This window comes from Simochromis diagramma, unplaced genomic scaffold (genome assembly GCF_900408965.1).
Source record: "Simochromis diagramma unplaced genomic scaffold, fSimDia1.1 OVJJ01000618.1, whole genome shotgun sequence".
Classification (NCBI taxonomy): domain Eukaryota; kingdom Metazoa; phylum Chordata; class Actinopteri; order Cichliformes; family Cichlidae; genus Simochromis; species Simochromis diagramma.
The window spans coordinates 3,375,624-3,402,556 of NW_024387423.1; the positions used below are offsets into that span (position 1 = coordinate 3,375,624).

The following is a 26,933-nucleotide window of genomic DNA, read 5'->3' on the forward strand; positions in this document are numbered from 1 at the left end:
ATTAATTGTCTGATAAAATGATGGAGGGAAGCTACAAGCAAGTGGATTTTACTGAAAAGCTAAACTTAATAAGCCCAGATGATCAACAAGCCTTTGAAAACACACGGTTTAGATCAGTAGTTTGTTGTAGGAGCCATCTTCTTATCTGATGATGGGATATTTTCCCTTCAAAACATGATTGATCCATCCCCATGATAAACAGTTAGAGAGGTGTTTTCTTTTTATGTTTTTCATCTCGTCAAGTTTTCTCACCCTTGAGAAAAATACTTTCACATCACATGATTCTTCAGTGACTTTTTTCTCCAGAACACATCAGGTTTGTTTGGCTGTTCATTTCTGAACTTCTGATGCTGAACTTCGGATCGTCACCACTCATCTGCAAAGTTTGAACAGGAAGTGAGTGGGGTTGGTGTTGTCACAGCTGTGTCACTGAGATGACCACGTTGACCTCGTAACATCGAGCACATCACTGCTAGCATGTAACCGGATTAGAGCTGGGTCATGTTAAATATATAATAACATTTCACTCACACAAAAATACACATGGTACTGAAATATGTTTTAACAGCTCAACAACAAACATTAAAATTAAAGTGTTAACCTATGGGCATTCCTCAGGTCCACTAAAATGTTACCACACGCTACAATACTATACAGAGCATGATTATTTTGAACACAAGGCTCACTGTATTTATCAAACCTAAGTCAAATAAATAAGAAAGAGTGGAATCAACCACAGACAGTAATGAATGCATCTTTAATAACAAATAGGGTTCATGAAAAACAGGGACAATCTAAGTCCTCTGGGGTAATTGGCGGCCTGCAAATTGAAAATCCAAAAAGTTCCCTTTGGTTACGACTCCTTTGTCTGCCATGTGTTTGTATGGAAAGAGGAATGTGGTCAAATACTAAAAACCTGGGTTACTATTATGGAAGCCAAGGTAGTGTCTCCATTGAGGTCCACAAACACAGTTGCACTTTTGCATGCGTCATGAGCATCTCTCCATCTTTGCTGCTTGCATATGCGTGCATCTGAGTAAACAAGTTCAAAACTGAACTTTGTGTGTGTCTAAGTCAACGTCTCAAAGAGAAACACTGAATGGGAGGCAAAATTTGGTCAGATTACACACACCAAAAGTGTGGGAGACCTCTGACTGATGATGTATGTTGTACTCTGTGGTATCTGACCTTCATATTCACTTCCCACTTTGATCTGGTGCAGGTGAAAAATTTGGACTGATTTTATAGACAGTGAAGCACTTACTTGAAGGGTGATCATCTTGTGGTTATGCTGTAAATACTTTGATCATTTTTGCCATGTAGGACAGTGTAGTGATGAATATTATTAAGAATGGAGCATTCGGATTTGAAGGATTTGATTCCAGGATCTCTCCAGAAACTTTGAGCTGGTCACAAAGCGTCATTCACCAGCACCTGCTGTCTTCTACTGTAGTAGAGGAAGTGAGATTCATTCATTCATCAGTGACGTTTCGTCTGTATCTGCACACTGATCTTTGAATGTATGTGGAGAGTTAGCATCTTTACTCTGTCAGAAACCCATTTCCCTCTCATTCATCCACTGCAGCCACATCCTGGGCGGAGGCACCCATTTAACTTTGATATATGATGGCAAGCCAGAGCAAAGCCCCAGGTTTAGCTCGCTGACGTCAGATAAAGTACCTTTCTTTAGCTCTTACTAATGATGTCCTCCCTCCTTCTTTCTTTCTTCCCCCAATGGCTCTGACTTGTTCCCCCCTGCACTGCTTCTGTCTGCACGTCAGATCAAAGGTGAGAGCCACAGGGAGGGCTCATAGGGAAAAAAAAAGACTGATAAGACACTGTCTTCTCCTCAGCCTTCTCCTCTTTGCCTACCTTGCTCCATGATGAAGATGAAAGTGAGTAGAGGTGCACTCTCAGTCAGCAATCACTTCAAGATGGAAATTGGCATCAAAGAAAGTGTACTTCCCTCAGAAGCCGCATATAATGATGGTCCCTCCGGAGCACACTGTAGTTGTAAAGCTGATCACGGCGATTCGTGGAATAATTTCAGTCAGCTTTTATGCAAACTCTTATCACTGAAGATCAGTTATTAAAATACTTATGAAAACATTGGAAATCTCAGAGAGTAACAAGCATAGCGTATAAAGAGAACACTCATGTCAGTTCAGCGTCGATATGTTAAGTTGGGAAGAATAAACCTTTGTGGATCCATTTCACCTGGTTTGGTGCAAAAGTGGCAACAGGTGCGCTAGAAAGGCAACAAGAAGGCAATGGCTGTTCACAGACCATCTCTGACTGACTTTTCTCTTATTTTGTTTTAGCCTGAGATAATACCTGCATCTCATTCAGGTTGCACAGGTATTCCAGCACCTCCAGGATGGCGCATCCATATGTGACACTGCAAAAAGGTTTGCTGTGCCTCGTAATGTGGTCTCAAGAGTATAGCTGAGATACCAGAAGACACCTGGACCTGCTGTAGAGAGGCATCAATCCATCTTTTGCCGTGTAAAGACCTATCTCCTGGTATCATCTCTGAACTCTTGAGATTGTGCTGGGAGACACAGCAAACGTTTATATGGAGGTTCACATGCCTTGTTGTGGCCTCTCCAATGCGGCTGTTGTCATGTTAATTTGGACCGCAGCAGATAAATTGGAATCACAATGGTTTATTCTTCCTAAACAGACACCCTGATATCAATGAAGTTTTGAATGACTTTGTGTGAAGATTTAGTACTCCCTTGAATTATGTTCAGTGATTATACATATAATGATACAAACAAATGCTCAATAAAAATCAGGATACCTAGGGTGGACAAATATATGTATAATCTGTAGTCTGCTTCATTAGTAAGCAATCTACTGTATTTACCATTAAATCCAAGGTTTTGTTGTTATCTTTTTGTTTTATCTGATTCATTCCTGCCAGTTGCTGAATACATGTTTATCTGTCTAGAGGCTACAGTGCAATACAAAAACTGATTGGATAATGACAACTACATCCTTTTATTTATTTATTACATATTTTGTTCCTATAAACATAGTAAAACTTTTTTTAAACATCCATTGACAGTATGTTCTAGTGTTAAAGTGAGATTTTCAAAAATCCCCTCTCTAGAAAGAAAATTTTTTAAAAATGTGTCACAAAACAGGAATTGTCAACCTTTGTTTACTCAATTTTCATTTTATCCTCTGGAAAATAGCGACTGCTAGTACTAGTACTACTACTAGTAGTACTAGAAATAGTTATTCCAGGGCGTTAATCGCAATATCCGTCAGGAATGTAGCTAAAGGCTGTCTTTGTCGTTGTGCACGGTGTTAATAAAGGTTATTTAAATCCAATATGGCGGCGCCTACAGTGCAATCGTGAGCCAGGAAAACAGGTCGTTTACAACGGTTTTTAAGGCTGGTTGGGATGTTTTCTTTAACACGGACTGGCGTATTCTGTTATTGCGAGCACAGCGCGGAAATAAAGGAGTAGGAAATAAAACGGTGAGTAGCTTCACAGAAGACATTTTCCCTCCTTTCCTTCATCCTTCAGCGTGTGTGCAGCTGACAGACTCCACGAACTTGCACACAGCAGGTGTAAAAAGGTGTTTCCATTGTGTTTAATTCGCATTAAAGAGAGGAGTGTTCGCTTATCTATGCGGATAAAGCAGCAGGTCAGGTTTATCACGAGAAATAACAACACGCAATACCGCTGTAGCATAAAGACGGAAAAGAAACCATGTCAAAACCCCTATAACGTGCATGTAACAAAGTCACGCGATAATTGGCGTGACGCATGCTGTATCAATGTAACAGGATGTGGACTATTTGTGGTTTTAGAATCCAAAATGGTTTTGCTCTTACTTGATTTGCTTGCTTGGTGCTTCTTACAAATATGCAGGAAAATCGTGTATAACTGATTAGCTTATTACACCTCATTGTTAACAGTGTAAGACAAGCTGAACTGAATTTAACGTCTGCATTTATATGATCGTTTTATCCACTGAGGCCAAAAGTTGTTAGGAGTTGTAAATTTGGGAGCATGTGGTCAGAAAGACAAGCTGTGGTAACACAGTTTTGATGGTGTTTTGAGAATATTCTTATAAATGTATCCAATACATTTGATTACTGGCAACATTATCGTTTCTTGAGCAAATGTAAGTAAGTGCACCTTTACTCATTGTCTTAATATATGTGAGCTCTGGCACCAGAAACAGATGCATTTGACTTCTGACATATTGAAACACCTGTCCTATCTGAGCATTTATAAAAGATTCTCATAATGACTGACTGCACAGCTCTTCCCCCAGATCCTAGTTTTCTGCTTTAAAAATATATTTTTAAATTGTCACAGTTACTGTTCATTTGAAGAATTAATCAGCCACCCCCACCCCACCCCTTGCTGAGTACTGGAGTCCAGCACACAGACTTGGACATCAGCTTGAGATGAAGCAATGTTTTACTCTTTGTAGGAGACACCCGAATGGATGAGGCCAGTCACCATAGAAACATTATCTCAGTCTTTCGCCTCAGCCCACTCACTCGCACCGTCAGAGACGCGCACGGCGTTGAGTGCTCGTCTCTCCCAGCTTCAGCCTGAGGGGAGGAGTGTTGGCTGTTGTGATGCTAGCTTATACTCAAGAGAATATATTGAAGACAAAAAAGTCCCACAAACAGGTGGGTGGAGGAGAACCAGTGACAGCTGACAAAGCTCAGCTTTCTCCAAGTGATTTGTCCATCCTGGTCAGTTGTCTCCTTATAATCTAGGATGTAATTTTTTTTAAAAAAGCAGTGGTTTTTATTGCTAAAATCAGGTCATCTGAAACTTTCTCTCTCATGTTGATTTGTTTAACTGTCAAGTTTTCATAACATCAGCAATCCTACAATACAGAGTAACCTTTTCCTCTGAGCCCTCCTCAGCTTTAGTCATAATTTATATTTTCCCAACTGACTTGATGTCAGTCTGATGTCGGGGCGTGCTGATCATCTCAGCCTCCGCTTTGATGCTTTAAAGGTCTCTCCTTCTGAGATCCAGATGCGTCACTGCTGTGAAAATATTCTCCTTACAGGTCAGGTTAGCAGCAGTAGTCCTCCGCAGCCAAGACTGTGCTGACTGTACGAGCCTCTCAGGTTACCTTGGAAACTGTCTGTATATACACGTCTGTGTCTGGGTGAAATCAAATCAAGGTTAAATGGGTTTTCGTACATACTGCTGACTGTCTGACCGACATTAAGCCAGCAGAAAGTTTAGCCTAACTGCTCTCTGATCATTAAGGAGGAAGGGAAACCTTTCTGAAACAGCCTGCAATCAATCTGTTTTTCTTCTTTCAAGTTGTTAGCAGTGGGAGTGGTAAACTTTTTTTTATTTATTTTATAGAGTAATCCTGTTCTGGACATTTTCTTTAATGTAGTATTTTGTCCTTTTGACCTACCAGTAATTACACAAATTGAGTGAAGCTGCCACTTCCATGCAGGTGATGTCCAGAGGTAGCTGGGTGCACTTAACCTCCTATAATGAAGTGGAAATAATCTAAAAGTACAGGGCCGATTTAAAGCCGAGAAATCGGTGTGTCATTTCATGTCATCTGACTGCAAATGACATTCTTTCATCCGAGCAGGCAGGTGGTTTGATACCTTAGATTCAGAGAGAGGCAGAGCTGTAATCACATCGCGCTGAATAAACCAGTCGTGCTGTTGTGTGAGTGGCGTTGAGCGATGGACACAGGCTGTGAAGCAGCAGTGGTAAAAAGAAATTTTAAAAAAAATCAGAGCTGCCATAAATTAATCGCAGTGGATGAAACTGTCACTCAGTCTGTTCGCAACAAGTGGACTTTAATGTAATACTGCTCATTCCTGTAGATTCAAGTCATCTGAAGTCATATGCACTGATGTGGGAAACCCTTTTCAAACCTACTGCAGAACTATCAGAACAATCTCCAGACTGAAAACCTTTTTTTTTAAACCCCTCAGCCCTAAAAGGCTGATGGGGTATTGTTGTCATCCTGCGGGCGACATGGACACCCACGTTTGTGAATAAGATAACTCGAGAACGAAGCAATACAGGCACTTCAAATTAGTAACATCGTTGTATCTAAATGCTAAAAATTTCGGACAAGTTTGAATCTCAGTGACCTTGACCTTAAGGTCAAGTTTAAGTTTAAAAAAAAAAAAATACTACAAATGCGATAACAAGAGAACAAGGCAAAGTGGGATTTTGATATTCATACCGTAGATGTGTCTACTAAAAGGCTGAGGTTACCACCGGCTGCCGTCAGTATTTTTAAATCCTTCTAATCTGGAAGGGTTACGCATGCATTTGTTACATCTAAACTGGGCTATTCTAATGCACTTACAGTCCCTCTGGGAAATATTCACAGCGCTTCACTTGCTTCATATTTTTTCAGTCATTTTACAGTCTTAAATTCATTTTTTTTACCTCAAACAATACCCCACAGTGATAAGGTGAAGAAAAGGTTCTTGCAAATTTGGGCTCCTTAGTAACTCCTGATCATCAAAGCTTATTTCAAAAGAACCTCGTGTCTTTGCTGCTGCTGCACCAAAACTCTGCAGTGACCTCCCAAATGACCCAAATTCAAATGTTTAAATCTGAGTTGAAGACGCACCTTTTCTGTCAAGAATTTGGAACTGTGACCGGAAGATTTGGTTATTTCACGTAAACATTGTGACTGCGTGTAATGTCAGTGTTTAAGGAACCTGTAAAACACTTTGGGTTTAAATGTGCTATAAAATAAAATATACTTAGTTACTTATTGAATATTACACCATGGAGGGCATATCTGCCCTGTAGCCTTTTAGAATAATAATGTCAGACTCTAGTGGGTTTGAAAAATAAGTTTAGCTTATTCCACTCCTCAAATTTTAGAAGAAAAAAAAAAAACAGCTCCACACCTGACTATTTTCTTTCATCTTCTTCTTCTTTTGGTCGCTCCCTGGATCATCTGGACACTAGTGACATCCTTCAGAGTGTGCAGTGTATTCTTTGCAAAATCTCGAACCATCTCAGGTGAAGTGTTTGAGGGTATCAATGCGTGTGCTACTGAGCATGTGCTCACAGTGCAGGGATAATATTTCTATTTTGACACACCAATGCAGTCATCACTCAGTACTGGCCCTGCTTCCTGTGTTCCTGTCTTCTTCGTCAACATAAAATCCAAGTTGAAAACTCACCATTTGGTCACATCGATGGAGATCCAGCACACACTGCAGTTACACAAGTTTGGCCGGTCAGAGTGAAACTTCCAGGAAACGATCCAAGCGTAGGAAAGGGCCGAAGGGGCACGAAGAGGCAGCTTTGAAAGGGAGAGCAGCAAAATCTATATCAGATAAAGTGTTTGATTCATGTGGGCGGAGTCACGAGCCTTTTATTGTCATTTCTATGTAAAGATGGAAACTGCTGTTTCCATTTTCTGTCAGTTAGATATTTTAATGTGTGTGCATTCATGTTGTGTGTTTTATAAGCTATTTAATATATTTACCAAAGGTTAGGGGAAAGCTCGGTTAAAGCTGACCTCTACTGAAAAATAGAAACTTTAGTATTTCACTAGCATGTCAACATTTCCACCACTGGCTGTTTTCCTGTTTTATCAGACTCAATCATGCGGGTGTCCGTGAGAAGGCTGGCGCTGTATCCCCTGTTTGCAGCCCAAAGGAGCGGAGCCCTCCAGAGTCCATTTCTGCACCAAATTTCACCCAGGAGTCGCACCCTGTTCAGTGAGACGGGCGTGTGGGAGAAGGACTATCGAACAGAGACCAGACGCAAAGTGGAAGGATGGTGGCACCCGCGAATTATGGCGCAGTGGCGGAAGGATGCAATGGAGGAGGTAAGAGGGTCTTTCAAAGTATCAAATAATAAGCTCAAGATTAAATGAATGATTGTTTTGCTTTTGGTAACCAGCAGTTACAAAAAAAACCCCAAAACTCAGTTTATATATGACACAGCAAGTGCTCCAGCTTCCTCTCACAGTTCAGAGGTATGCATGTTGATCTAATTGGTGATTTTTAAATTGGCCCTGAGATAGACTGGCAGTCTGTCTCTTGCTCAGTGTCAACTGGGATAGGCTCCTGTCCCACCACAATCCTGGTTAGGCAGTCTGGAACATGCATGGATGGAAATGCACTAAATCCTATAATAATCCTAATTATTATATAATCCTAATATAATAATCCAATAAATCCTTATTTAGATAAGAAGCTGGAACAAGCAGATGGTTGGCATTTCATTTGCCCCACATGCTGCTGCTGTAAAAATGTGTTGAGGTAAACTGCTAGTAGAAATGAATGTCTGATATGTCGAGTGAGAAACATGAGTCATCCTCAGTAAATACTTGACATAACAAAAATACTTCTTTCAGATGTTCTATGGCCTAAATAGAGGTCATTACTGTTGAATGAGTTGGAAATAATTGTACTCCACAAATCAAGGTTGCACCAACCAGTAGACGTCTTTTGTAGAATCTAAACATCATAAGCACAAACAAGTGTTTTGTTTGTCCTTGCAAGAAAAACACAGATGTGTGTGTTTAAAAAAACTGCTGATTTTATTTGAGTTTCACAAAACCTCTGCTGTGTCTACCTTGGGCCAAGTGCGTACTATAAATGAGGACAGTGGTAATTAGCTCCCCTCTTTAACCGAGCAAAACATTTTTAACCCACGAGTGAGTTCAAGAAATTCAAATGGATCCACACAATACAGAACAAGCCTGGTAGAGGTAGGAGCTGAAAGATTTCAAAGACTCTGGAAAGAAAACCAGTGAGAGATGTGTCTGAAGACCCCAGAACGACTGCAGAGACACAAGTGGATGACTTAACCAAGGCAGGAATGATATTCTCAAAGAAGAAAATCATCAAAAACCTGCACAAGAATGGATTGTGAGGTTGCACACCATGAAAAACTCCACTTCTGCAGAAGAGACACCTTCAGTCCAGACTAAAGTATGCTAAAGAAAACCTGAGGAAAGATTATAAATATTGCAAGTGCGTCCTTTGGCCATATGAGACAAAACTAGAGCTCTGTATCAGAGATACCGCTCATGTTTGGAGAAAGAAGAGGGAGGTAAACAACTAAAGAACTCCCCAGTGAAAAGTGGTGGTGGGAGTATTGTTTTGTGGGAAAGCTCCAGTGTGTCTGGGAGTTTGAATCTCACCAAGGTGAAAGAATCATGAAGAATTTAAAATAAAACCTCAAGCAGTCAGCGCAAAACTGGGTCTGCGTCATCGCTGTGTTCCAGTATGACAGCAACCCAAACATTCATCGCTCCTGGAAGAACAGCCTTCAGAATGCCAAAGTGAGCATTACTGACTGGCATGGACACATCCTGAAAAACTGAAACTCTGTGGGGTGAACTGAAGCCCAGGGTCCCTGCCAGAAGACCGTTAGATCTGGAGAAAAATGGGCTGTGATTGGAAAACGAGTGTGAGAAACAAACAACTGCAGGCTGTTATCCAGCTAAAACTGACTCCAGTGTCTGATTATTAGCATCAGTGGGGCTAATAATTTTGACCCTGGTAGTATTAGCTTTTGTGACATAATTTTTTTTTTCTGTGTGCAAAGTAAAATACGCATCCAAAGTAAAACTCTGACGTTTGGAAAAGCTCTGTTAAAAATTCCTTGTTTTGTTTAACAGCAATTGGGAAATACTTATTAGCACCTGAGCTAATAATTCTGTCCTCTGATCCTGTATTGAAACAGATCCACATGTATACATTTGAGGCACAGTTAGATGAATAGGTACATGCTTCTAAATTATGCCCTCATCTATTATTGCCACTGACCCTCGCAGCTCATCTCAGACTCGGAGCTCTGGATGATTATATATCCTAATGGCCTGACAGTGTGGCAGTCTGGGACTGGCTCACAGTGATTAAGTGCATTTACCACAGAACTCTGGACCTAATTAATTTACTGAAAAATTCATGACTCACGTTTCCTGTAATCACGTCTTTCTGGGTGTAACTGGTACTTACTGCGTTGCTGTGGCAACAGCATTGAGACTGTAAATCACCAGCGGTCTGCACTGACACCATTTAAATTCGGACACTATAATCAGCTTCTGTTAGAGCCTTATACAGTAATATACCCCGAGTCAGTCGGCGCTCACGATCGCTATGTGATGAGCAGCTATTCCTGTTCTCATCAGTTTAATGGAGTCTCTGTTGTATGGGATTCATTCAGAGGCCACACTGATAATGGAGAGGCTCTTCTGCTGTGTGCTTTCAGGATTAAAAGTCAGTTTTATGGTCATTTGTCTCATGTCTCATGATTCTATAACGGCCTCTTCTTCTTCTTCTTTTTCCTCCAGAGTCCCCACAAGAAGAAGTTTTATGTCCTCTCTATGTTTCCTTACCCATCAGGGCGACTGCATATGGGCCATGTGCGAGTGTATACCATCAGTGACACCATTGGTCATTTCCAAAAAATGAGAGGGCATCAGGTATGTCAGCTTTTATTTTATTCTTTTATTTTGTTTTGTTTCTGCCTTGTACCATCCCTATTGAAGCCGAACATGCTCTGCTCTCACAGCAGCAGTTGTTTAGCGGTGCCATATTTCAGAGTCCCGAGAGCTGTTTAGCTTTAAGTTTGCTGACTCTGTAAGTAAATTACAGGGTTTTATGGCCAACACAGAAATTCCATAAGTGATATTACAGGACACACTGCTGTTTGATGTAAATGGATTGGTACTTATAAAGTGCTTTTCTGCTCAGTTTAAACTCTCAAACTGCTTTCTTACAAAACTCTATTATTTCTTTGTTGTTTCAATGCCTCTTTGCAATAAATCTAAAGGCTGTTTATTTCTAATTCATGCATTTGTGTTGCTCATAAAAAACCTTCCAGATCTTCTCTGCCAATGACAAACCGCTTATTCTGCTATTGACTGTTGATTGATGGTGTTTATCGGATCGGATGATGATGTGGAGGAACGTTATCTTTGGTGAAAAGCGCTATTTCTGTGAGGTCTGTCTAACATTCAAACTCCAGTGGATGCATCTGAGAGCAGTTTGGTTAGTATCTTGCTCAAGGATATAACCACCAACCTACTTCCTGTGCTACAGCCAGTCCTGAATTCAACCCCACCGAACGCTTGTGGGATCAGCTTGGGCATGCCGTTCGTGCCAGAGTGACCAACACAACTGGCCGACTTGTGACAAATGTTAGTTGAAGAATAAGACGCCATCCTACCCCAGTGTGTGACCAAGCTGGTGACCACCATGAGGAGGAGGAGGTGCCAGGGTGCTGTGCCTTTGTATGTGTACGTCAATCATCTTCAGTGTTGGGAAGGTTACTTTTAAAATGTATTCCACTACAGATTACAGAATACATGCCCCAAAATGTATTTTGTAACGTATTCCGTTACGTTACTCAAGGCTGCACTTTTTGCAGCGATCTCCTATAGAAAACTATTCCTCACCTCTAAAACAGGTTCGCAGCTCCGAACCGTAAAGGCGTAAAACCGTAAAGGGACCTCTGGCTAATACTTCGGGGTTCGTGTCGGGCTCGTAGCTGAAAACTAGCTTTACTTTGTTGTCTGAGTCAACTTTGCTAGTCAGAGACCGAGAGAGGCGTTGAAAGGCTGCTCCAACAGAACTTATTGCTTCGGAGGAAAACGCAAACACAGTGTACAGTCGAGTCTTAATAGCTTACTTACAACTTGGCTCTTTTTGCCTGCAGTGGTTATTATTATATTTACATGCTTCCATCTCCCGTTTTTGCTCGGTGACAGCTCGTACTTTTCCACGCTCCTTTTTCTCCCTCCCTCACTCACAGACACATAACGGGTATGGCAGTCCATTCAACCTGCAGCACGGACTACACTGCCCGTGAGGCTACATTGTTTACAGTTATGCCTGTAACACTTCTCCTATTGCCTTCATATTAAATAATTTTTGTGAATAATTTTTTAAAATATTTCTTCACGTCATTATGCGAGCCGCAAGTAGAGGTGACATGGACCACGAGATTGAGACACAGACATTAGAGCCTCTTTATGCGTGTTTTGTTTGGGTTTCCACCGGCATGGAAACTAAAAATAGAGAGAGCATAGCCTAACATATGAAACGGGAAAATACTGCCGTGTAATCCATTCATTTCAACAAAGTAACTGTATTCTGAATACCACCTTTTTAAACGGTAACTGTAACGGAATACAGTTACTCATATTTTGTATTTTAAATACGTAACGGCGGTACGTGTACTCCGTTACTCCCCAACACTGATCATCCAATATCCAATAAGTGACACCAAACAAGAGTCAATAACAGAATAAGCTGTTTGGCACTGGCAGAGAAGATCTTTTAAGTTTTTCATGGGTGCAACTCACTAATGCATTATGCTTACGAATGTGGCAACATTAAAGGAGAAATACACAAGCTTTGTACTGGTGTGAGATTTAGTGTCTAGAAGCATTGTTACAACAAAGGACCATTCACACACAAATAATACATACAGGAGGAGAAGCAGGTAACAGGTAAACACTGAGAATACCCCATGACAGTAGCACATTCAGGTGTCCATCCCTGTAGGAATGAGCCTGTTCTGCCTTTGAGCTTTTAACTTTTAATGCACGCCTCAGTTCGGCTTATTGTGCGCTATCTTCCCCTCACCGCACGTCTCTCCCTGTGACAAACAAAAACTTACAAAGGACGTGACGCCCTCAAATGTGCTTTTTGAGACACACACTTGCTGTTATTGTGAGGAGTTAAATGTAATGGATGTGTTTTGGCTGTTGTTTAGTAATATTGGGGAAAATGGTGAGTCAGTCCTTCATTGAACTCGTCTTTGATACAAAACATGACGCTGCATTGACAGTATGATTGCTGCTTTCTCACTGGAGCCACTTCAAAAGGCTCCCCGCACCAATCCGTAACCCACTTGTTTTTTCTGTTTATTTCTGTTCAACAGTTCTTTAATATCAGCTGTGTTTACACTGCTGGACTCACTGTTTACTCTTCCTCCGAACTGTGAAGCTTCCCATCTATATAAACGTGTAATGCTTATGCAGTAGTTTGACTTGAGCATTAATATGAGTGTGATTAGAAGCTTAAGTCTACCCCAGGGAACCTGTTTCTTTCAATTAGATGGGCGACGTTTACACCGCCGTGAGAGCGTGTAATTAAATTGTTCTTTGTTGTACTTTGATTTCTATTGTACATCCCTTTGCTTTTTAAATGCTCATTTCAACGCCACACCCAGGTGCCAGTTTATTACTCTAAATGAGAGTAATGAATCCTACCTTCTCACAGGTGTTGATTCAGCTGTAATGTCAGCCTGTGTCAGTGTCTCGTGAACTGTTTTTGGGGCAATCACCATGACAGAAATTAGAAAACATTTTACACTTAATCCCATCAAGGAGGAGGTAATGTTTTTAGTAATGTTTGTGTATGTGTGTGTGTGTGTGTGTGTGTGTGTTACTCTTACTGCCTCAAAAAGTTTTGAATTGATTCTGATAAAAAAAACTGTAGAGTGGGCTTTTGGTTACAAGCCATTAACATTTGGATTAGATGCACCAAGGTCTTTAAGGCCAACTCAATGCTTTATTGGTCAAAAATTGACAAAAACTTTCAATAAAATTAGAAATAAATTAGAGGCTATGATTCTTACAAATATAAAGATTTAAAATATTGTCTCATGTTTGACCTCTGACCTCTACTTCAAGGTCAATAGATTATGCTGAAGGTCATAGTGATAATAATCCTATATAGGGCTGTTTAAAACGGTCTTTCTTACTGCTGTTGTGTGTAAAGACAGTATATGGTGAATGATATATAGGCATTATAAACATCACTGTACTTTAAACCTCTGACGTCTTCTTCGAGGTCAAATAAGGTCAAACTTTCGTAAAATGACTCATCTTTAAGGCTAATATTGAAATTTACTGCCTGCTGGGATTCTGAATATCACATTATAGTTTGCATTCAACTATCATGTCACATTTGACGTCTGCCTTTCTTTCAAGTTTCTTTCAATCCTAAGTTTGAAGAGTTTAATTTCAGTTTAGTTTTTTTTTTTCAGTATTGCTGTATTTGTGGCAAATGTCAGAGGCAGGATTTAATAAAATCAGTGCACAGCAGGACATTTTGAAAGCAGCTGACTCAGTCTTGTAGACATCCGAATCCTCAATACACACGTCCACAAAAGTCTCTTCGGATAGTTTGTGATAACAGATTTGACCAAATGAACACATGACAAAACTACGTTTATTTCTGCTGCACTGCTTATTTCAGAGATCTGGTTTTTATTATAGTAGTTAACTTTCATGACTAGTTTTAGTTTTTAGTTTACTTTTAGTTAACTTTAATAACCTTGGCTGACACTGAATCCTTTTTACAATAAAGTGAGGAATGAATTCGGCCCATAAGCAGCTGTTTTGCTTTTCCTATAAGGTGTTTCTATGGTTTTTAATACCTGCTGTGGTAATTTGGATCCTCGCTATGAGGTCTCCTTGTAAGGTTAAAATTAGGTGTAAATAGAGTAAAATCCATACTCTCGATTACCAGCGCTCTAGTCTGTTATTGACTCCACTCTGTTTCAGCTCCTAGTGCTGCAATCGATATCCAGCACTCTCTTTGATTCCACTAAACGGCGGCCGCTGATGAAGCCGCGAGCAGTGTCTGTCACATGGACCGTGCTCCTGCGGTGACACAAACACCTCCTGCTCAGTTCTTTGGTTAGACTTTGTCTGTACATGATCTATCCACCCAAGAAGAAAGGTGGGTGTGTGACAAGTTTCTCTCTTCCTCCGTGTTTTCTGGTCCAGGTGCCGTCTTTACACGAGATGCAGTGTTATTTTTGTTTCACCTGCCCGTCTTCCTCTGGCTGGTTTCTCTCTGAACAGAAACCTGGTGTCACATCACTGATAACTACTTTGTTTCTCTCAGCATCGGTCAGAAAGTTGAGTTTGTTCTGCTGTATGCACTCAGTCTACCCTATTCACTAGTTAACTGAGAAAGGTACTCACTCTCCTGTAAACGGTTATGTGTAATGGGAGTTCTTTCATGTGTCACATACTAAATTAGAGAAAGTTTTAACCTAGACCTAATTTAGTTCTTTATAAATATCAAAATATGAGGTAATCAAAACAAAAAAAGATGTTAACTTTTAACATTTATTGTAAGTACAAAGCTCGTGCTAATAATCACAGTAAACAGTAAAAATTAAAGTCGTTCCTGAAACTTCAAGTGTGGTTTTTTTTTTTTACACTTATTTTTGTTTTTGTTTGTTTTTTTTACACTTATTTTTTCTCAGAATTCTGAGAAAAAGTTGGAGATTCTGAGATTAAAATCAGAATTCTAACTTTAATCTCAAAATTCTGACTTTTTTTCTCAGAATTCTGACTTTAATCTTAGAATTCTCAGATTATAGTCAGAATTCTGAGTAAAAAAAAAATTCTCAGAATTCTGAATATAATCTGAGAATTCTAGGAAAAAAAAGTCAGAATTCTGAGATTAAAGTCAGAATTAAAATCTCAGATTTCTAAGCAAAAATTTAGAATTTTGAGACTAAAGTCAGAATTCTGGAAAAGGAAAAAAGATGTGCCCACCTTTTCTTTTTCTTTTTCTTTTTTTTTTCCCCCTTTCGGTGACCCTAACCCTCTTCCGTAGATATTAAAATGAGTTTGATGCAAAACATATAAGCGTGACAAATGGTCCTAATTATTCAAACCATGACTGAGTACCGTTTTCAGTTTAGATAGATATCATGGGCACTGCTGCTGGGTGTAACCATATATGTGAAAACAACAACGCTTGTTTCTTGCTTAGGAAAAATAATCATTTTTACAGTCTATACCACGTGTCAAAATCGTGGCCTGCCGACATTTAAATCCAGCCACACGTCACTTGAGCTTCTTCACACAGAATTCAACAAAAGGAAAGTTGATTTTTCAGAGCAGACAATTTCGGCTGAGACGAGACCCTGAGTCTACGTGATCACCAAGTGTTTTCTTCTCTCTTTTGTTCAAAAAACCGTTACTTTCTGGTGGGTTTTTTGGTTTACAAAAATTCACTGTTAACTATTACATTTGCACTCAGTAACCTTCATGTTCTATTGGATTATAACCAGAATACGACCGGCTGGCAGCCTGTGGAGTTGAGTCCTGTGGAGTTGTGCTTATTGACAAAGAGACTCATTGAGACTGATGGATATGTATCGACAGTCGGAATGATGACGCTGCTGATTAAAACAAATCATTTCCTGACATAAGCTAGAATTAATTTAGTTTCAAGACGGTAACAAAACTATTAGTTTGCTTAAAAGAAGGATTGCTTTTAGTTTGACAGAGATGCATCTAATGGGCACTGATGGTACACAGACATCAATATCAGCTTTTTCATTATTCAGCTGTCAGAGCAAATCTTCAGGCTTTTCAGGCTTTTTCGTTTCATGCTTATAAATATTAGCTGGTGGTAGGTTCAAATTTATCAAACACACGTGTGTATTGGTACATTTTCACCACATTTAGAGAATGAAAAGGAATAAAAATGCTAAAGACGGGCGCCAGTATAGCTCACTGTGTTGAGCAGGCGACAGATGTACCAAAAGGTTACTGCAGGAACCCGGGTCATTTCCTGTGTGACGATCCTCCTGCACCACCTTTTCTTCTGCCCTGCTGTCCTGTCCAATATAAAGGCTGAACTACCCAAAAATAAGCTATTTAAAAAGACTAATAGGGCTGGTCTGCCTCTACACATACACTGATGTGTAAGGGTTGGTAAAGGAGTAGTTAACCTTTGAATGGGCTAGTGTAACGAGGAAACGTTTATCAAGTTGCATTTCAAAGTGTCAGATGGAGTGGAGTTTGTCTGGAGCTGTGTGGGTGGACACTTGCATGTAGCATCATATCAACAACATCAGTCTCCCAGCTCTTCTCCTCTGCTTTCATCCCATGGTGCCCTGCCCTGATTGGCTCTGACTTTGCATTACAGTGACTTCAGTGACTCTCTTGTCCGTCTACCACAATCTCTTGTCAATGTGCTGATTTCATGGCCACAGATTCTCAGTCGGGGTAGCTTCACACTTTCTGTGGTCACAAGGGTAAGTGGAGCTATTACCAGTGAAGTATTTACGCTGGATCGAGAGTGTAGTAGCACATCTGTCCTAACATTTTTCCGCTTGCAGTTCACATCGTGGCTGCTTTACTCACAGTGTGGCTGTATTCCTCCTGAGCTCTCTTAGCCTGATACCATCCAGCACTCGGCTTTACAAATGAGGCCCCTGCAGTTACCAAGGATACCAATTCGTCTGAAACATCAGACCAGTTAGGGTCCGTTCAGCGATGCTCTCCAGCTCTCGAGTCCTCGTCGCTCTGCCTCTCCTCTACTTTACTCACGCCTTCCACTCCTGTGCTCTCATTTCGTCTCGCCCAGTAAGCAGAAAAACACCATCGAGGACCCAAAAAGATGTCGCCTCGAGTGTTTGCCTGGGGGAGCCGTGCGTTCAGAGAGGATGTGTATAGAAAGTGACAGTATATTTACAACAAGTTCAGGGTAATAATGTAAGCATGCTGACCCTTCTTTCTAAGGTTAAACCAGTTTCTTTTACATTTTAGTAAAACATCGGCTCTTAGTCTGTGTGCTTTCATCCCAGTGTGTAAGCTCCCAGCAGGGATTTACACATCACCATAAAGTTGATGCGTGCAGAGGACCCTCGTTCCCTGCTAGACTGACTTGTTTTTTTGGTTTAATAGTTACTGATTGCATAAATCCTGCTGTAATGTGAACAGCATGCTGATCAGAGGTGCTGTCAGTTAATTATGTGAATGATGCACGTTGACACCACAGGGCTATTTTCATTTTCCTCCTTTCACCTGGGAAACTTTCTCCTCTTGGTCTAAGTGTGATGTTAAGTCTGAATCCTTCAGTGACACTTTTGACCAATATTTAAACAGATTTCATATCGTTTCAGAGAAGCCATTTTTTGGTTAATTCAGCTCCTACTCTATAAAAAGTCATAAAAAAGGAATATCGAATGGCTTTCACATTTTTCCAGAAGGCTAATGAAAATAACGAGTTCCCTGATTGTGTCTGCAGGTCTTAAATCCAATGGGCTGGGATGCCTTTGGACTTCCAGCTGAGAATGCAGCCATAGAGAGGGGGCTGGACCCAGAAGACTGGACTAAAAGGTATTTGAACTATTACATCTCAGTGTGTGTTGTTTTTATATACTAACTGGAATTGGCCCACTTTTGTGGTGCTAGGTTAGACCCTGTCTTGACTTACAAATGTAGACCGTGCCTGCAAACAAATGAATGGCTGTCTAAGGGAATTCAAACAGTTCTTTAAAATGAATACTGGCATTGCCATTTAGTCATCATTTATAGTTGTCAAATACACAATAAGCCATAAAATGCTCCGAATTACAATTAAATTCTAAAATTGCATTTAAGTAAACAAAATACTAAATGGAAAGTTATACCTTTAACCGTTTAATTCAAACATATTTTGTATTTTTATATTTCTTATCTTTAATTTAAAATGACTTCTGTTGTTGCTGGATGTCATCACTCAGACATCCCACCGATGCCGTGAGTTTCTCATCTCGAGCTGACAGATTACATGCTCCGGTTTCTTCTTTTTCCTTTAAGTCTTTTTTTTTTTTATACCAATTTTTTGTCCAAAAGATATTCAGAACCTCCGTTATTTCAGCCAGAGCATCGCTTTTTATTATTATGTGTTTTTTAAACAGTGCTCACAGAAACACTTTGGAAACGTTTGCCTTTTTCCAGCTTCCTCTTTGAAAACAATTGTTTCGGTTTCATCAGTCAGATTTTCGCCTAATTTTTTGCCTTAGTTGTCCAGACGTCTCTTTTGCAACACGTCACCGCTCTCTCTGCTTCACCTGGAGGTAAACCTGTCTTCTTATAGAGAAAATGGAGGCATGGCAGTATGCAGATTATATGCAGGCAGCACAAACCTGTTGGTTCAGAATGATTTAGTAACGTATGCATAGTGGTAAGAACAAAATAGGCTGGTGTGCATGTTTCATAACTCCAAAGGTAATTTTGCTAAATGAGGGCTATTGTCATGTTCAAGAAACCAGTTTGTGGTGGTGGAGGTTTTGTGATATGGCCTGATATCCTGCAAGAAGAAGCTATTAGACGATGGGTGCACTGTTGTCATAAATGATGCTCGACTGATATTAAAGGTCCTAAAGTATGCCCAAAGAAAAAACTCTTCCACAGCATTACACCACCAGAAACCTGAAGCTTTGTTGGAAGGCAGAACAGATCCATGCTTTCATGTTGTTTGTACCAAATGCTGACCCTACCATCTAAAGCAGCAGAAATTAGGACTTAACAGACCATGGAGACAGACTATGGTGAGCATATGCCATCTGTAACCTCAGTTCCCTGTTCACAGCTGACAGAGTGGCACTGGATGCAGTCCTCTGTTGCTGTTGCTGATCAGTTTAGCTGATTAAATATTTGTGTTGAGCAGCTGAAAAGGTGTACCTAACAAAGTGGCCCATGAGTGCAGTATATTCTAACTCTATTGCCGTTCCTCTTGCTTCAGTAACATACAGTCTATGCGGGAGCAGCTGGACACTCTCGGGCTTTGCTTCAACTGGGACCGGGTAAGCAACACGTGATGATGAGCTGAGCATCAGACAGAGTTTTGGCAGCTTTCAGGCCCATTTTGCTCCCTTTTGAGTCTGATTCTCACTTTCCTGACAGGAAGTGACCACTTGCCTCCCAGACTACTACAGGTGGACGCAGTATCTATTTATCAAGCTCTTTGAAGCGGGACTGGCATACCAAAAAGAGGTATTAATCGTATTTGCGCTCTGGTTTATCCTGGATTTCTTTTAAATGAATAATATGACTTGCGCAGGTTTCAGATCCCTGACTGGTACAGTAATGATTGAAGCAGCTCAGAGTTTTCTCTTTGACTGGATTAAATGGTAGACAGGCTGGAAAAAACATTTTTCATTTTGTGTAATAAAATGCAGTGGCCTTAAAATATGCTTTTAAATAAGCTGTGCTTTTCAATTTGTGAGCTCATGTGTGCCGTTTGGTTGTGTGCTGTGTGCGTGCATGTGTGTTATCCAAGGCTGTGGTGAACTGGGACCCTGTTGATCAGACGGTGCTGGCTGATGAACAGGTGGATGAAAATGGGCACTCCTGGAGGTCTGGAGCTCTGGTGGAGCAGAAGCTACTCACACAATGGTTCATCAAGACTACAAACTATGCCAAGGTATGACTGTAGCGCGTGTGTGTGAGAGGCAGTGCTAGAGAACAAGAGCCCAGTATGTGTGTGACAAGCAGCATCTGAATGGCTGACCAGAAACTTCATGTGGGCAAAAATGAGCTGCGGAGCCCTCTGATAACAATCATGGCTGACACTTCAGTAGCAGCAGCTGCAGTCCTGCTTCTCTGGTTCTGCAATCAGACCCCTGGAGACCGTCATTTATAGCCTGGCATCTCTATTTCAAGGAAAAAGAGACCAGAAGCCTCAGTAATACCACCAGGTGGCCTGGCTGGCTGATGAGAAGCCTCCACCTTTAAGCAGAGGGGTGAACAGGGCTGGTGCACGGTGAAATTAGCCGTTTTGGACTTACATGAATCAGCCTCAGAAAGAAGGTTCATACATTTTTCATGGAACTCATGCATGTGTGTGCATGTGCTTGCACATAGAAATACACTGTACAGGCAGGTACCTATAAAAGAGAAAAGTTTGGCTTTATGTGCTCAGTGCTTGAGCACTTTAAAGTTGAATATATCTTAGTTTGTTTGCTGAGTTGAGAAAAATTGGGTAGAAATGTTTTTAATAACTTTTTTTTTGTTTCTAGAGCTGCAATGAGGGATTACATTCATGTTTAGTTGATGTTAGTTGATGTTAATTTTGTGGGGCATCTTTTTTGGTGTCCAAATGTGCAGAAAATCCCCCAAAAATTGCAATACCAACAAAATAATTCAGCTTCAAAGCCATCCAAAACTTTAAACATAGTCAGAGATACAGAACATCAAAGCAGTAAATCCTCACATTTGCCTAGCAAAGTTTGACATCTCTGCATTCAAATTATGGGTTCAGTCACTGCCTGATTATTTCAGCTCTTCTTGTTTCCATCACAATATAAAAGAAAGCATAAGCAAGTTTTTGTGAGTGGGGTTTCATTTCATACTGAGATAAAATTGAAACCAGTGCCTGGGAGGTGTGAAATAAATGTAAAAAAGAAAAACATTGGAAATGATGCAAAACACATGTAATTTCCAATAAAACAAACCCCAAACTTGCGAGAGCACCAGCGCGTCCGTTTGAGGGTTTTATTCGCTGCTTTGTCACTTTGATTAAAAAAATAATTTCGTCCGCAGTCGGCTGTCGCTCAGGTTCAGCCGCGGCGCCGAAGTCGCCCGTGCGTGTCCGTGTCAGAGGTTTGAGCGGAGGTGGAAGCAGCCTACTGTGACAATGTGTTCCTGCATTTCTAATTTTCTCTGAAGAGCAGAGAAGTGGGAAGGAAGGAAGAGGAAGGTGTTAAGGGAGAGAAGTGAGAGAGACAGATGGAGGGAAAGGCGGACCGTGTCAAACCAGAGCGTGACAAATAAAAAGCGATGTAATTGGACTGTGATTTCCTTTTTTTTTTTTATTTCTGTCCGCTCGCCTCTAAACGTGTTCGAGTCTGTTAGACAACATTAACTTCAGGCAATATTTATTCAGTTTAGCTGTCAAGTTATTCCACATTGTGCAACGACTGTGTATTATTACTAAGATGGATCCTTTTTTTTTCTTCCCATGTGGAGCGTGCAGGATGCTAAATGATCACATGGCAGGAGCAGGAGTTTTCAATTTCATGCATAATCACACTTGTTGCACTCAGACAAATGCTGCCTGCCTATTACACCACGACTGACATCTAAATGATTCACAAAAAGCGAGAGCTCAGTGCGCCGCTCACATGCAGTATTGTTCAAATAGCTTCCAGAAATGTTTGATTTCCTCCAAGTAAATTAACACCCGACAACTGAACCCACTTCCAGAGTGCAGCTGTTTGTGCGTTTCCTCACTGTGTTAATATATTTCTCAGAAGTGTACTTGACATGTCTCACTCACACATGCACACACAGTCCTTGGTTACTCTTATTTCATGCTCGAGCTTTTCTTTGTTGCCAGGGACTCATGTCCTTGCTGTTAATGTTTTTTCTGGCTTTTGTGAGAAAACCACTTACTGCCTTTCACTTTAAAGCCGTGCCCGATTCTCACTCGTAGCTTTTTTTCTTCATCTTTGTTTTGCTGTTTCTCCTTCCAGCAGCCTCTCAGTCACGCTGACACACGTTCTTCGGGATTTATGCCCCTTTTTTTCCCCTCTCGCTCTGAAGGGAATCCATAACTGACGAGCTGCACTCATGCTAGCGATGACTATGGCCAGTGTTTATGTTTGTATTGATAACTCTGTGATGAGGTACTGCATGCTGAACTGCACCACGATGGGGTGGAGGGGTGGTTTGTGGGTAATAGATGCTGACAGACTGAAAAGGAAATTGAGAATTATAACATCTCTGGCCTCAGACCAGCTGTGGCTTTTTGGCTTGAGCCTCGTTGATATGCATAGCTTCCTTTAATCATGCAGTATAAATGTTGTTGTGTGTCTGGGTGTGTAGGGGCTTATGGGTGTGTATGTGAGGTGGGGGTGTGTGAGGTAGTGTGCACATTATATAGGCGATTGCTTTGCGATATCCAGGAAAGAGGGCGAGCAGAGGTCACAATTTTTGAGAATCCCTTTTTGTCTGCATAATGTGACCTGGTCGGCTCTGCTGCTTTGTCAAAATAAATTGGCTGCGCTTTGAAAGAGGCCACACGGAATTGGAGTCAATTGCATTATCCTAGACAGCCACATACTAATAGGAATATCTCTTTTTCCACAGTGAAGTGGAAAATTAGCTCCTTCCAAACTTGTACAAAGTAGTAAACTTGTGGCTTTATCTCTTTCAGCCCCTCCTGGACGCCCTGCAGGACCTTCCAGAGTGGTACGGGGTCAAAGCCATGCAGGCAAACTGGATTGGAGAGTGCACCGGATGCTACTTCGACTTCAAACTGAAGGTGGATCTCGACTCCTTTCTCTCTCCTCTTCACTTTTCTTGTTTTCTTTCAGTCTCTCAGCACTTTCCCAGCAAGTGCTCCCTCTTCTGTGCTTCTGTTTTTCATCTCTTTCACCCCGAGCACTGATTGCTTGCTTTGAGTTTCTTTGACAGCTCTCTTTTTATCTGTTTCTATTAAAATCATGTACCAAAACACTTATTATTTGCTTTCACTGCATCTGCTACAAGTAGCAATTTACCCAAACAGATGATGTCGCAGATTACTTGCTGCTGAAAGTCGTATTTAGACTTCTTCACAAGCCTGTTGTCTCAAACTGAGAGACATCAAAAAGCCAACTGAGAACCCAATTACTGCCATTATTAAAGCAGTTTTCCTTAAAAATAAAAATCACTCAAGTCGGTTCTTTAATTGTGATATTTTGTAGTATTTTTATATTTATAGAGGAAAGAGGGTTGGATAATAATTGGAAAGGGTTGTTATGAAGGAATGTAAAATTAAAGTAAAAACTAGAGTTTGTAAAATGCTGCTGTTAATTGCAATTATCTCCTATCAGTATGATTTTAGCATGATGGGTACTAATTGTTAATTAGAATATCCTTAAATAACTGTGCGCCATCTAAAAGTGATCTCAGGATGTTTATTGTAGCTAAAAGAGCCCAGTAAGCCCTGAAGGTGTTTTATATGTCTGAGTCACTGTGGTCAAGTTTTATAAGCTGTGATTCAAAATTTGTGTATATATATGTGTGTATATGTTATAAAAATCATAAAAATGCTAACAGTTGCATTGTTCTAGTTTTAATTTGCCATCTTACAGAAATATGGAATAGAAAGCCAGCAGGTCCTCGCTGTTTATTTGACCTCTGTGCCGCTGTGGATGTGACAGTTTCCCACATGCCTCCTCTCTTATTTTCCAGGTGAATGGGAAGGAAACAGGAGAGACCCTGTCAGCCTACAGCTCCTCCCCGGAGACGGTGTACGGAGCTGCTTACCTGGCCATCCTGCCCTCCCACAGACTGCTGCACGGCAGTAGCTCAGTGCGCTCCGCTCTGCAGGAAGCCTTTCAGCCAGGCAGAGGTTGGCATCTCTCCACATTCGCAACCAGCTTGTGCTCAGGCTGTTTTCGAACTGGAGAAAAGAAGATGTTTAAGAAAAGCTGGATGAATTAGTTGGTTTCCTTTAAGAAAAATGATTTATCATTTTAGTACATGGTGTCTCGCTACTCTATGCCCTCTGTGTTATCAGAACTTCATATTTTTTACACACTTTAATATGTTCTTGTATGATTACTAGCTTTTCTTTGAAGAAGTGAGAACTATATTTTTTATACACATCATTAAAGTTTTGTATTGTACTTGTCTTTATGTGTTCCATATCCTGGAGTGGATGCATGTTGGATACCTTGCGCTAATGTAAATATTTAATTTCGAACACAGTCGAGGTTTGGTTGTAGAAGCTGCAGTGGACTGTTTGTTAATTGGGTTCCCCTTGAACTAGTCTCAGTGGTGAACAGTTGTTGATAATGAGCTGCCAGGGGAAGCAGCGCTGCCTCTCATTCCCCTCCTGCCCTTTGCTCTTCAGACTCCCTGACAGACATCACCGCTCACAACCTGTTCACCTGGCCGTGAGGTTCCCCTGGTCATCTCACACAAGGAGACTTTTGATGACTATCTGGATACTGTGGTTGGTGCGTTATGAACAAGTAAAAAGGATTGAAATAAGCAGGGATCTGTCATCTTATGTCTGTTGAGTGGTTTTTACCTTCTTGACATGTTCATGCTGCACATGTATGTTACAGGTGTCCCGGACTGTAATGAAGAGGATCTGTCTGTAGCTAGAGCTCTGAATCTGAGTTGGGCATCAGTGCTGAAAACTCATGAAGATGGGACACAAACCCTCATCAACTCTGAGGAGGTCAGCACTAATACTAATCATTCTTTAATAAAAAGCAAACAACACTATTTTCATTCTTTTGTCCCTCTTCTTTTATCTGTTGCGTAGTTCTCAGGCCTTACCAGAGAGCAAGCCTTTAACTCTATTACCCAGAAGGCCAAAGAACAGAAGGTTGGAGGCTACCTAACCAGCTCCAAGCTCAGAGATTGGTTGATATCCAGACAGCGATACTGGGGCACACCCATCCCTGTGGTGCACTGTGGGTCATGCGGTCCGGTCGCAGTCCCTGAGGAGGAGTTACCAGTTACTCTGCCAAAGCTGCCATCGATTACAGGAAAAGGGGCGTCGCCTCTAGAAGCGGCACATGACTGGGTCAACTGCAAATGTCCCAGGTGAGAACGCTGAGTATTATCAGCCCTGTATAACGCACAGCAGGACTGTAGACTTCATTTATCCCACTTCATGGGTCTCATTAACCTTTCGTGCCATTACAAACAAATAGATAAGCAGTGTATAAGAAGGAGGGAAGGAGAAGGTACAGGATGTGACATCTTTCTTAAATCCTTAAAACAAAGGCACATGAATTTGTGTCATGTCACTTCTGCTAATGGAGAATTAGTATTTGTAAATTGTCTATAACACGCAGTGATGCTCACAGGGCCTTACGTTCCTTCCTAATATTCAAATTAATGTAGAAAATGCACAGGAAAGAGTAGCAGCTAGGAGGTGCTGAACCCTCTGTTATGCTTTTATAGCCCACACAATAACAGTTTTAATGAGTGCATATAATTACTACTATAGCCTGTACTTGTTATACTGGTCAGCTGCAGTTTATTATCTAAGAACAAACATATAATCCATAAAGTGTCAGTGTCACTGCAGCCAGAAAATGCAGCTTGGGAAGCTGTTTATAGCAGCTTTTGTCATTTATGCACCTTAACATTTGCTTACAAGAGTCCAAAGAGTGTGTTGGCTACCATTGAGTGAGCCATATTATTTATTGCATAGCTGCAAATAAAATTCTTCAAAAGGCGCAAACTCCACAAAGAATGGCTGAGAGGTCTTTTTTTGTATTAGATTAACTGGAACAAGGCCCCACAAACACGAAAAATAGCAATAGAGCAAAATCGTATTCTTGCATCAGGATTAAACATGTTTACGTCTGCTATAATGTTGAATCATTTAAAATAGAAGTCTCTGGTGACCTTCGAGGAACTGCCTCGGAGGTCACTGCTCTGGTTCTTTTCTACAATTTGAAAAATCCGGTCCGATTAGTGTGGGAACTCCTGAATATGTTCACTCCAATCAAGCCTTTTGTTCAGTTCTGTATCTCATAGATCCCATTTGCACAAGTATCACTGGATCAACACCATCTCCTGAAGCACTGTTAGTATTAGCATCAGCACAGCCACACGTCCGTCTATGTCATACTGTATATGAGATACACGGTGTTATTCCTTTTCTAGCACAGCATAAGCGTTTTGGGGAAATGATCATGCCTGTTCTAGCGTTTGTGGCCGCCTTTCCTTCCTGTGTTTCCTCAGGAGAACAACACTGACAAAATGAGATCGCTGTCAATCGGGCCTGAGAGCACTGACAGCTTTACAGGAACACTTTGCATTGAGTGCAAGCCTGTAAATTGCATGATTAATACTTTTGTTCATTCGGGGTTATGTAATCAGTGGCATCTCTGACACGAGCAGCATGAGATGATGATGATGGGTGTTATATAAGCCAGCTGTGTCTCGAGAGATGCACACGAATGCCCTACAAGCACGGACATACATGCATTTACCTTTTATGCACAGTGCCTAATCACTCACACACACGGACACACACACACACATCTTAGCAGCTCATCAGTGAATGTGCTGAATGCAGAATGACTGCTCAACTGGCGTCTCCGGAGCGCCTTGCTGACATGGGAATTCCTCTCTGAATAAGACTAATCACCGCCATGGCACCATGTTGATTAAAACCAAGGCCCACTCAGTCGCAGATGGCACAAGTCA

The 26,933-nt window shown here is 41.0% G+C and overlaps 1 protein-coding gene across 1 annotated transcript in view; it reads left to right on the forward strand.

The window, feature by feature from the left end:
- Positions 1-3,316: 3,316 nt before the first annotated feature.
- lars2 (leucyl-tRNA synthetase 2, mitochondrial) overlaps positions 3,317-26,933 on the forward strand; it is a 35,297-nt gene continuing 11,680 nt past the window's right edge. The window contains 13 exon segments of the mRNA XM_040013091.1: positions 3,317-3,489; positions 7,594-7,826; positions 10,305-10,436; positions 18,028-18,119; positions 19,510-19,570; positions 19,671-19,760; positions 20,047-20,190; positions 22,924-23,031; positions 23,946-24,105; positions 24,610-24,647; positions 24,649-24,715; positions 24,827-24,942; positions 25,030-25,313. Of these exon segments, the coding sequence (XP_039869025.1) occupies positions 7,602-7,826; positions 10,305-10,436; positions 18,028-18,119; positions 19,510-19,570; positions 19,671-19,760; positions 20,047-20,190; positions 22,924-23,031; positions 23,946-24,105; positions 24,610-24,647; positions 24,649-24,715; positions 24,827-24,942; positions 25,030-25,313 (1,517 nt within the window). The 5' untranslated portion in view covers positions 3,317-3,489; positions 7,594-7,601.